Raw genomic sequence first — 11,023 nt, 5'->3', positions numbered from 1 at the left:
TTCTCCCGCGATTCAACGGCCGGAATGTTTTTTTAAGTGGAGCGAACGGAATGTGGGGAACGAACGGAATGTTTTGAGTTCGATAAGACTACTCGTACGTTTAAGGCTCATGTTTGGGCCGCACGAGGAGGAACCTATGAACACCCAATGCTGCAAAGGGCCCAACTTAGAACGGGCATAAAGGCCCGACCTAAGCCCTCGAGGCTCCGCGGCTCCTTTCGTGCGATCCAATCAATTCGCACCAACGAGCTGAGCCCAAAGCTGCCACCGTCAAGATTTCTTTTGAGGCATGCAATCCGTCTACCTTCTTATAGAAAAAAGGCATGAAATCCTCGTGGACCTCTCTCAGCATAAATATGCCATCACGTTGTTTGTTGGATGATAGGGTTTTTATACGTTCTGCTTGATAGGGTTTTTATACGTTCTGCTTCAATAAGCTGTGCTTTGTAAAGTTTTGCAGCCCGTTATTTCTTAGAAATTGGTTCAATTCTTTCTATCTACTACTCCTATATGAATTGCATGATCACCTGCAATACGAGTGATCCCTGCAATTTGAGGAAGATTCTTAAGAAAAAGAAGAAGAGGAAAGGCGATTGCGAGCTTGATTTTTGTACTAACTGAATAGGAGTATGAAGGAAGAGAGTAATAATCCAGCCAGCGGTCACCGTCAGTCGATGGAGTTGGTATTCGTTGACTATATGTCGATCGAGCATATATATGTATGCACATGGATATGCAAAACCTACTGATACTGAATATATGCCTTTATAATTGATTCGGTTAGGTTACCAGCTGACATTTCGTGTATCAGATGCCTAGCTTGTTATCGTTTTTGTTACGATGCACGCCTTGCGTGCTGATGGAGACGTAGCTAGGAGTACTTCTCTATTCGGCTCTTGTGAATTCATGACTAGCTATACCACTTTTTCTCCTTTTCTTTTTGAAAAGAAGACTATAAAATCCGTTCAAATAATAATGGCTTGGCACCTTGCATTCAGCTTTGGCCGAAATTAAGCCCGTGCGAGCAGCAACACTACTGCACTGCACTAGCCACAAGGGCGTGGCAGATCGAGGAGGAGGTGAAAGAAGATGCCGTTCAAGCTTCTCCGGACGCGTCGTGCTGCCGCGCAATGCCACCTCTCGCTGCTGCTGCTGAATCTCGTTCCCGGGCTCCTGCTTCTGCCGCTCCTCTCGCGCTCGGCCGCGGCGCAGAAGGTGGTCACACATCTTCCGGGCTTCGATGGCCCGCTGCCCTTCTACCTCGAGACCGGGTAAGCCGTAAACTAGCCTAGCTCCGTTGAGTCCGTTCGACCCTAAAATTAATGGTCACGCGATGATGCAGGTACGTGGGCGTGGAGGAGCAGACCGGCACGGAGCTCTTCTACTACTTCGTGGAGTCCGAGAGGAGCCCCGCCACGGACCCCGTGGTCCTCTGGCTGACGGGCGGGCCCCGCTGCTCTGTCTTCAGCGGCCTCGCCTTCGAAGTTGGTTAGTCCACCGGGCTCTTACTAATAGCTGGTTACTGCTGCAGAAGTGCAGATATCTTGATTAGTTGCATGATGATATCTACCGTCGTCTTGCACTTCAGGTCCTGTAAAGTTCGTGTTGGAACCTTATATCGGAGGCGTCGGTTTGCCGAAGTTGGTACATAACCCGCTGTCGTGGACCAAGGTGCGTTGCCCGTCCGCAACGCCGAGGGTAAATTTCACAGAATCTTGGTGCAGGGAGTCCCAAAAACCCCTAATCTCAATGATTAGGCGGCTTGATGGTGTTTCTGACGACTCAGGGCCACAAGTCAGTTGCCACGTCAGCCTCCCTGACCTGTCTCCAATGCCACCCAGACCCACAAGTCAACTGCCACGTCAGCTTTCCCAACCCGTCTCCAATACCACGGCCCACAAGTCAGTTGCCACGTCCGCCTCTCCGGCCCGTCTCCAATGCCACGTTGTGGGCCTAGGTCGTCAGAAACACCATCACGCCGACTAATCATCGAGTTTAGGGTTTTTTGAGACTCTCTGCCCCAAGAGTTGTGGTTTTGTGAGACTGTTAGCAACAACTGTGGTTTTGTGAGACCACTGCCAAAAAAGTGTGGTTCTGTGAAATTTACGCTAACGCTGAAGATGCATCTCCACCTCATTTTTCTTCTATGTTTTGTGGTTTGCTGACCGATGACTGTTTTGGTCAGATGTCAAGCATCCTCTTCTTGGATTCGCCTGTCGGCTCGGGCTTCTCGTATGCGCGCGATCCCAAAGGCTATGATGTCGGAGACTACTCGTCCTCTCTGCAAGTCCAAAGGTTTCTGAATAAGGTGATGGGATTGGGAGGCACCAATTAATGCCACATCGTTCATTTCGTACCGTCAAGGGTCAATACGGTTTCGAACGGAAGAACTTATGGGACCAGAACTTATTCGTGCGCTGATTACTGATCGATGTGCCAATGCATGGGTTCATTTTGCAGTGGTTCACTGATCACCCGCAGTACCTTTCAAATCCTTTCTATCTTGGAGGAGATTCATATGCTGGAATGGTGATCCCACTCATTGCACAGAACATTTCTGAAGGTAGAATTGTTGATTGATCTCCTTAGGTTGTGAATAGTGCAGATGATATAACATCACTTGATATGTTCGAATCTGCAGAGATAATCTAATTTTCTTTGCAAGAGTAGCACATCAAGTTTCTTAAAGAAAAACAACAACATTTCAATTTTTTTTAAAGAACTCAAGTCACCGAGCTCACTTTTGAATTTGATTCTGTTATGCTCCAGGAATTGAGAAAAGGCAGCAGCCTCTTATTAATCTCAAGGCAAGTTTTTTTTTATCCAGGGCATCACACAAATATCTCTATACTATTCACTATTGGCAAAAAGAATGCAATATTGTGTGGGGCCCTGTCTCATATTTTTTGTTATGTTAATGTACCTGTTTCCAGGGATACCTGGTTGGCAACCCTAAAACAGACCCGAAATTTGATAATAATTTCAAAATTCAGAGTGCTCATGGCTTTGGGATAATATCTGATCAAATATATGAGGTAATTTTACGCTTTTCACCAAAGTGCAGTGATACATTTTGTGAGGAAGTGATACAACTTTGTACCAGTAGTATTTATTGATCTACAAAAAGTTACGGCTTGCTTTCCTTTTCTTTATCAAAGGCTGCAAGGAAGAACTGCAAAGAAGATTATGTGAACCCGGAGAATCAAATGTGTGCTGAGGTGCTACATACTATCAATAGTGTAAGACTCATGTACTGGTTTATTGTTCTGAACTTCTGTCATTGCCAACATCAGCTAACGTGTATCCCTTTTTACGGCAGCTCATTTCTGAAATTGCAGATGCGCACATCTTGTACAAAAAATGTGTCGTCGCTGTGCCAAAACCATTGGAGGATGATTCAGGAAGAAAATTTTTGTTAGAAGAATCCATCCAGCTGAACCAGCCTCCCGGTCGACCTACTGTCGATTGTTTTGTCAGTCTTTCTTTATCCCTGGAGTGAAAATTCGAAAGATGAATTTCCTAAATGTGACAAATGCCATTTCTCATAGCAAAAGCTTATTTGGATCGATCCTCTTTCTAAACTGCAGACATATGGTTACTACCTGGCATACTTTTGGATGAACAACAACTTGACTAGAGATGCTCTCGGGATCAAGGAGGTAATTTTTTTTTCCACTGAAGAAAGCACCTTATTTGAATCATTTGGGAAAAAATGTAACCAAAATGAATTTGGCAATAGGGAACGATCGGTGAGTGGATAAGGTGCAACAGAGGGCTCCCATACACATATGAGATGCCAAGCAGCATACCATACCATCTCAACCTCACCAGGAGGGGTTACCGTGCACTCGTGTACAGGTAAAAGGGAAGCATATCAGAGCATGTTTTGTTATTCAAATTGGCTGGAATTCTTCTTTCCACGTCTTATATCTGCAACCCTGTGTGAGCGCAGCGGAGACCATGATCTGGAGGTGCCATTGCTCGGCACGCAGGCATGGATAAGATCCTTGAACTTCTCCATCGTTGACGACTGGAGGGCATGGCATCTCGATGGCCAGGCTGCAGGGTTAAGTCATCTAGCACATTTTCCTTAGACCTCCGGATTATGCAAAAGAAACGCCTCCTTGCACATGGATTGTGTGTTGTGTTTGCACTCATTTTTTTTCTTTGTAGTGTTCTCTGAATCTTCTCGTTTTTGGCAGGTTTACAATAACATACGCGAACAATTTGACCTTTGCGACAGTGAAGGTGATCTTCCCTTATTTTTCCAGATCATGTTTCCTGCCCATGAATCGAGTAGGAGAACCATATGTGATAGCCGTGACAGAGCCCTTAATGGTTTGTTTGTTTTTGCAGGGTGGTGGTCATACTGCTTCAGAGTACCAGCCTGAAGAATGCTTTGCCATGGCCCGACGGTGGCTGGACCTTGAGCCTCTCTGATGCCACTGCTTTCACCGCTTTCTTTTTCTTTGTTAGAGCAGATCTTTCCGTATGTTTGCTTCTCTCGATCTGTAAATATGAATTCAGAGATAATGTATCAAATGAAGTTCATCTTGGAACGATCTCAAGATAGCATCGCAACTGAAAGTGGAGGCTTCGGTACCTGAAAGAAGTGTATGCTGCTGAAGACACGGTCTCAAGATAGCATGGCAACTGGGGTTCTTTGATGCAAAGAGGCGGAGTGGGGATTAATCTAGAAGGACTGGAAAAAGAATGTAACCGTTACCTGAGAGTTCCCTTGGAAGAATGGTTTTCCACAGTTTCTTCATCTTTAAGAAATAAGATTGCTGTCGTTTACATGTTCCATCAATTGCAAGAAAAAGAAATGGTTTTCCTCAGTTTCTTTCGGAGGCTCTCCTCTTTTTTTCTACTCTTGCTGGCGGTTCTCTGTTTAAAACAAGTTTTCAATGGGTTCACATATAGCTAATTCTTTTCTAAATCAACATTTGTATTTTTGTACATTTCTTCTAGAAAACAACAGTTTTTTTTGCTGGAAGAGGAAGTTTTCTTTACACAGTAGGGTGTCGTGCATCGAAACACTAGAGGGATCGATTGCGAACCGTAGATGACCTCGTCAGCTTCTGGCTCGTCAGGTTGCTGCTCAAATCCTGCTTCTTCTGTGAATAATCTGTGATGATCTGCACGAGGCCAAATCATCCTCTTGACCAAACCATGTCTCGGGTAGCATTGTTTGTAACCGCTACCTGATATTGCCTGCTCATGGATGCTTGATATTGGAAGGATTCATTCTCTGTAATGAACGGTGACCTTGCTGTAATTGGGATCTTCCGAGAAACAGTTCAGTTTTTTTTTTCACGTAGGAAAACAATTCATCAGCTTTGAGGAATAGCAGTTGTTGGTTCAAGTACTCTGTTTTCCCTCTGTTTCTGACTTCTCTGAGAGGAGAGCGGATTTTCCTACTATTGCCGGTTATCATTTTGAAAAATGTTTCACATGATTTCATTTCATAGTGATTAAATAGCATACATTAGAGTAGATTATAAGATGCAGACTATTCGGTAGAAGATATGTTAAGATACAAATTTATGCCGCTGTCAATAAAATAAGTAATGTATATGTTTCCCCCCGTGAATACTTGCAATTGTTGTAATTAGAGTAAAATACACCACCAGTTCATGAATTCGGCAGAAATGAACATTTTAGTCCACGAACTGGGAGCCGAGCTCGAGCTTGATGAGTTGCAGAGCCGCCGACAAAGATCGGGAGGAGGAGCCGCCGAACAGCGCCAGCCAACGGTGGTGTCCGGCCGGCGCTGGTGGCGGGGTTTGGAGGCGGGCTCGTTGGGGGCAGCGATGTGCGCCATCACCGCCGCTAGCGTCCTATCCGGCTCTCGCCAGAACGCCCTCCGCCCGGCGATGTTGTTCCTCGCCGGCGGCGGGCGTTGGCCCTGGCACTCGTAGCGCGCCATGTTGGTAGCGTGTCGGTCCTCAAACAACTGCGCCCAGGCGCTGCCGGTGAGGTGGTCCCACTCCGGCAGCGCCCGCTCCTCCGCCGTTAGGCCGTCGAAACGGTGGTTCGTGGTGGCGGCCTGCCGACGTGCACCGTGCGACACCGGCGGCGGCGGAGCCAGGATTTCGTCAAGACCAGGGTTGTTGCGCCAAATCGCTAGAATTAGCAAGCAAGACCCAGGGCGAGTCGTGCAATCACCAAAATTACCAAAGCGAAAACCTTCTGCGCCCCAGGCCGCGGCCCTGTCTCCGCCTCTGGGCGTGGGGACACCGTCGAGACTTAGCCGTCACTCGCTGGGGAGGCGGCAGTCCGGCGGCGCAGGGTACTCCGCTGCGTGGAGGGCTTCGGCCTCCTCTACGGCGAGCCAGCGGCGGGTCCAACCGTTCGCGACAGCACCGTCCATCGGGTGTGGGTGGGCGAGAGATAAGGGGGGTGATAGGGCGAGGGCGAGGGGAAGATGAGAGGAATGGTGATGCCCAACGGGGAGGCGCGGCTTTTATAGGCGGTGAATGCGGGCCGGCGGACGGTGTGAACATGGCGAGAAATGGCATCGGGAATGCGCAGGGGCACGCCGCGTGGCAACCGAAGGGATGGGGCGGCGCTTTGACTCGACGGACAGCCATTAATCGCCTCAAGAGCCGAGGAGAAACCGGTGAAGACGATTAATGGACGCTGATAGGACGGGCCCGTCGCCATAACGTGTGCAGCCGGCGCCCCCGTTCGCCTTCCCGTGGCGGGCTGGGTCGGGGTTTTTGCACCGGCGCAGGGGCTTTTTGGGGACTCTTTCTCATGGACGAAGGTGCGATGTTCGTCCATGCCGTTGAAGATGTCTCTCTTTCTCATTTTTCTTTTCAGTCAGTCTTGTGGTTTACTGACCGCCGAGGATTCTTGATCAGATGGCAAGCATCGTCTTCTTGGATTCGCCTGTCGGCTCGGGCTTCTCGTATGCGCGCGATCCCAAAGGCTATGATGTCGGAGACTACTCATCCTCTCTGCAAGTCCAAAGGTTTCTGAATAAGGTGATGAGACAGAGGCACCAATTAATGCCACATCGTTGATGTACTATCGTCCAGGGAAGATAAAATGACACAATTTTCATTCAGTTCGAGGGCGGCCGAAATATTTGTATTACGTTTAAAAAATTCGGTGCATTCAAAACTAAGTTGTCAATCCTATAGTTTTCACATGTATAAGACTGTCACAGAGGCAAGTTGGCCATGGGATCGAACCCTCCTATTTCAACAAGAGATGGGGATTTGAACTCGGTTTGTAGAGATAGGGAGGTGATAAATATGCCAAAACTCTACTCTAGGCTTTTGTGATTTCTGGGGAATGTTCAACGTATTTATAAAATAGATTGGAATTCAAATTTGTGCAAGTTTTTGTAAATTCTTCCAAAATACGAAATTTCGTTAGTTTTGAGGCGTACCAAATTTTTATGATTTCGTGCGTTGATTGCTGACCGCTCCGTAATGCATGGTCAACTTTGCAGTGGTTCACTGATCAACCGCAGTACCTTTCAAATCCTTTCTATCTTGAAGGAGATTCATATGCTGGATTGGTGATCCCACTTATTGCACATATCATTTCAGAAGGTAATCATCTCCTTAGATTTTAGAAAACTGCAGATGTTATAGCATCATTTGATGTATTCTAATTTCCAGGACTCAGATTTTCTCTGCAAGAGTAGTACAAAAAGTTTCTCAAAGAAAAACTAACACTATTTCAAAGAAAAAAAAATCAAGTCACCAAACTCACTTTTGTAATTAATTGTGCTATGCTCCAGGAATTGAGAAAAGACCGCAGCCTCTTATTAATCTCAAGGCAAGTAATTAATTGTGCTATGCTCCAGGAGTATATGTAGACTAATGGCAAAATGAGTGCAATATTGTGTCATTGTGTGTGGGATCATGTCTCATATTATTTCCAATTATTTCGTTATGCTAATGCAACTATTTCCAGGGATATGTGGTTGGCAACCCTATGACAGACATGAAATTTGATGGTAATTTCAGAATTCCAAGTGCTCATGGCTTTGGGATAATATCCGATCAAATATATGAGGTAATTCTACGCTTTTTTAGGAAGTGATAATTTTTGTAGAGTTTGTTGACCTAAAAAAAGTTATGGCCTGTTTTCCGTTTCTTTCTCAAAGGCTGCAAGGAAACACTGCAAAGGAGATTATGTGAACCCGGCAAATCAAATGTGTGCTGAGGTGCTACATACTGTCAATAGTGTAAGATTCATGTACGAGTTAACTGGTCTATTGTTCTGAACTTCTGTCATTGCTAACATCAACTAATGCACGCCCCATTTTGCCGCAGCTCATTTCTGAAATTGCAGATGGGCACATCTTGTACAAAAAATGTGTCGTCGCTGTGCCAAAACCGTTGGACGATGCTTCAAAAAGATATTTTTTGCTGGAAGAATCCATCCAGCTGAACAAGCCACCTGGTCGACCTACCGTCGATTGTTTTGTCGGTCTTTCTATATCCCTGGAGTGACAAATGCCATATGACACTGCTCTCAAGGCACAAACTTATCTGGATTCCTTTTCTAAACTGCAGACATACGGTTAGTACTTGGCATACTTTTGGATGAACAACAACTTAACTAGAAATGCTCTCGGGGTCAAGGAGGTAAATTTAGCATAATGTTTTGCCAGAAATTATATCATAAAGTATGCATTCATAGTATTTCTTGTACCATCAAGTATCATTACCTTCTTTATCTCTAAAACGAGACCTATTTAGTGGGGCAAAACGTTGTTGTCCAACTGAAGAAAACAATGTGTTTTTTTAGATGAACGAAAGCAATGTATTTGAATCATTCAGAAAAAAAAAGTTAACCAAAATGAATTTGGAAATAGGGAACGACCAGTGAGTGGATAAGGTGCGTCAAAGGGCTCCCATACACATTTGACCTGCCGAGCAGCATACCATACCATCTCAAACTTACCAGGAGGGGTTACCGTGCGCTCGTGTACAGGTAAAAGGAACGCATCATATCAGAGCAAGTTTTGTTATTCCCATTGGCTAAAAATCTTCTTCCACATCTTGTAACTGCAACCCCATGTGAGCGCAGCGGAGACCATGATATGATTGTGCCAATGCTCGGCACGCAGGCGTGGATAAGATCCTTGAACTTCTCCGTCGTCGACGACTGGAGGGCATGGCATCTCGATGGCCAGGCTGCAGGGTTAAGTCATCTAGGCTTCTAGCTCATTTTCATTGGACTTCTGGATCATGCAAATTAAAGAAAAGCTTCAACGCACATGGATTATGTGATGTTTTTGAGCTCTTTTTTTTCTGAATCTTTTCTTTTTCGCAGGTTTACGATAGCATACGCGAACAATTTGACCTTTGCTACAATAAAGGTGATCTTCTTTTTTTTTCCCAGATCATGTTCCTGCCCATGAATTGAGCAGGAGAACCACATATGGACTATGTGATGGCCGCCATAGAGCCCTTGATGTTTCTTTTGTTTGTTTCTGCAGGGTGGTGATCATACTGCCTCAGAGTACCGGGCCGAAGAGTGCTTTGCCATGGCCCGAAGGTGGTTGGACATTGAGCCTCTCTAATGCTTTTGCTTGCATCGCTTTATTTTCCCAGTTACTAGTTCCTATGTTTGCTGTTCTCTGCGTGTAATTGTGAATTCTGAAATGATGTATTAATTGACGCTCATATTTTCGAGTCCAAAATACATTGGATAGATTAGGGAGCGGAATCGCTCTAGTGAGAAAACTGGAGTACTACGTTTCCGTGTCACGATGTTTTTCTTGAGGCCTGGTTGGCAGCTAGGGATTGGATCCTTGATGAAACCAATCCTTGCAGGTATTGTGAATTTGACCAGCCATTTAAACACATTTTTGCAGACATTGTATTTGATCGCATGGCCTACGCCTACATGGCAATAACATGGCCAACTCAATCATCGTAATAACAACCCTCTGCTAGGTTATATAAGGCACCAGCATAGTGAGACAGGGAACCGCTAGTCACTACGCTCTGTAACACTTTGCATACGAGCAATCCCATATAAGGAGTAGTGAGTGATTACCTCCCACGAGTGGAGGGCCTGAACTTTTGAGTAAAAAGATCGTGTGTAACTCGTTGTGTGTCATGTCACTTGTTTACTCCCCATTCAATCTATACGTATTTGTCTCCCGGTTAACTGTACGACAATAGTATTGGTGTTATTTACTTTTGTTTCCTCTATGTTTTGTGCGTAGTTTTATTGAGTAAATTTCACAAACCACTCAAGTTGAGGTAAGAGTTTCGACAGACCATAATGAAAAGATTTATTTTTCAGCTGGCAACTGTGTCGTAAGTTTTTCCACCTCGTCTAAATTTATCAGTTTAAACCATTTGACAATAAATCAAACATCGTAACTTTTTTTTTATAAGAACAGAGTAAATTTCACAGAACTACTACTTTTGAGGATATGGTTTCACTTAGACATAACTTGAGGAGCTTGTAATATAAGTACTATTCTCGGGGTAATTATTTTTCACTCAAAGCATTTTGATAGAAAAACTGACAAGCTGGGCTTACGTGTAAGGTCAATCTGGTCCCTCGATTTTTCACTCAGCCCCTTGGTTTTCTCAATCTGCTGCTGTGAGGACCATTGCCAGAAGAACAAGGACCCGCCCGCCCTGCAGCCGCACCGCCCGCCTGCCGGAATTGGGGCCCCACCCGACCGCACCGCCGCGGGTACCTCGTTTCTAGGAATTGGGGCGCCCCGCGTTTGTAGGGATTCGGCGCTGTGGCCCGCTGCATCCCTCTACTGTGGCCGGCTCCATCCCCTCCACGGCCGGCTACATCTCCTGCTTCCGCCGCCGACAAGATGTGTAGGGAAGAAGATGAGTGGGTCCAGAGAAAAAAGAAAAAGATCAAGGGGTCCAATGAAAAAGGAAAGGACCTTACATGTAGGCCCATATTATTGATTTTCCTGTCAAATGCTTAATAGGACGGATTTTGATAAACTGGAAACAAAAATACACAATCATCTCGAGTTGTGACTGAGCGAAACCTAGTTCAAAAGTAGGAGTAG

At 45.5% G+C, this 11,023-nt stretch overlaps 1 protein-coding gene and 1 pseudogene across 1 annotated transcript; both read left to right on the top strand.

Annotated features, from left to right (window-relative positions):
* The first annotated feature begins 902 nt into the window (after positions 1-902).
* LOC100846660 (serine carboxypeptidase-like 18) lies at positions 903-4,810 on the top strand. The gene is made up of 14 exons (XM_003560197.3): positions 903-1,271; positions 1,343-1,488; positions 1,589-1,671; positions 2,186-2,308; positions 2,461-2,563; positions 2,770-2,807; positions 2,934-3,035; positions 3,159-3,239; positions 3,320-3,472; positions 3,588-3,659; positions 3,740-3,858; positions 3,953-4,066; positions 4,203-4,248; positions 4,357-4,810. Exons 1-14 carry the CDS (start codon positions 1,090-1,092, stop codon positions 4,438-4,440), a joined length of 1,446 nt encoding a protein of 481 aa, XP_003560245.1. The 5' UTR covers positions 903-1,089; the 3' UTR covers positions 4,441-4,810.
* A 1,694-nt stretch (positions 4,811-6,504) lies between these two features.
* LOC100840773 lies at positions 6,505-9,656 on the top strand (annotated as a pseudogene).
* The last annotated feature ends 1,367 nt before the right edge of the window (positions 9,657-11,023 follow it).

Source organism: Brachypodium distachyon, chromosome 1 (assembly GCF_000005505.3).
Source record: "Brachypodium distachyon strain Bd21 chromosome 1, Brachypodium_distachyon_v3.0, whole genome shotgun sequence".
In the NCBI taxonomy this organism is placed as follows: domain Eukaryota; kingdom Viridiplantae; phylum Streptophyta; class Magnoliopsida; order Poales; family Poaceae; genus Brachypodium; species Brachypodium distachyon.
This window is presented reverse-complemented; position numbering and strand designations above follow the sequence as displayed.

Excerpts from the sequence above, each read along its gene's own strand:
- LOC100846660 (XM_003560197.3), top strand. The coding sequence starts at position 1,090 with ATGCCGTTCAAGCTTCTCCGGACGCGTCGTGCTGCCGCGCAATGCCAC. Across the intron at positions 2,309-2,460 it reads TCCAAAGGTTTCTGAATAAG|TGGTTCACTGATCACCCGCA; the intron begins GTGATGGGATTG and ends TTCATTTTGCAG. Across the intron at positions 2,808-2,933 it reads AGCCTCTTATTAATCTCAAG|GGATACCTGGTTGGCAACCC; the intron begins GCAAGTTTTTTT and ends ACCTGTTTCCAG.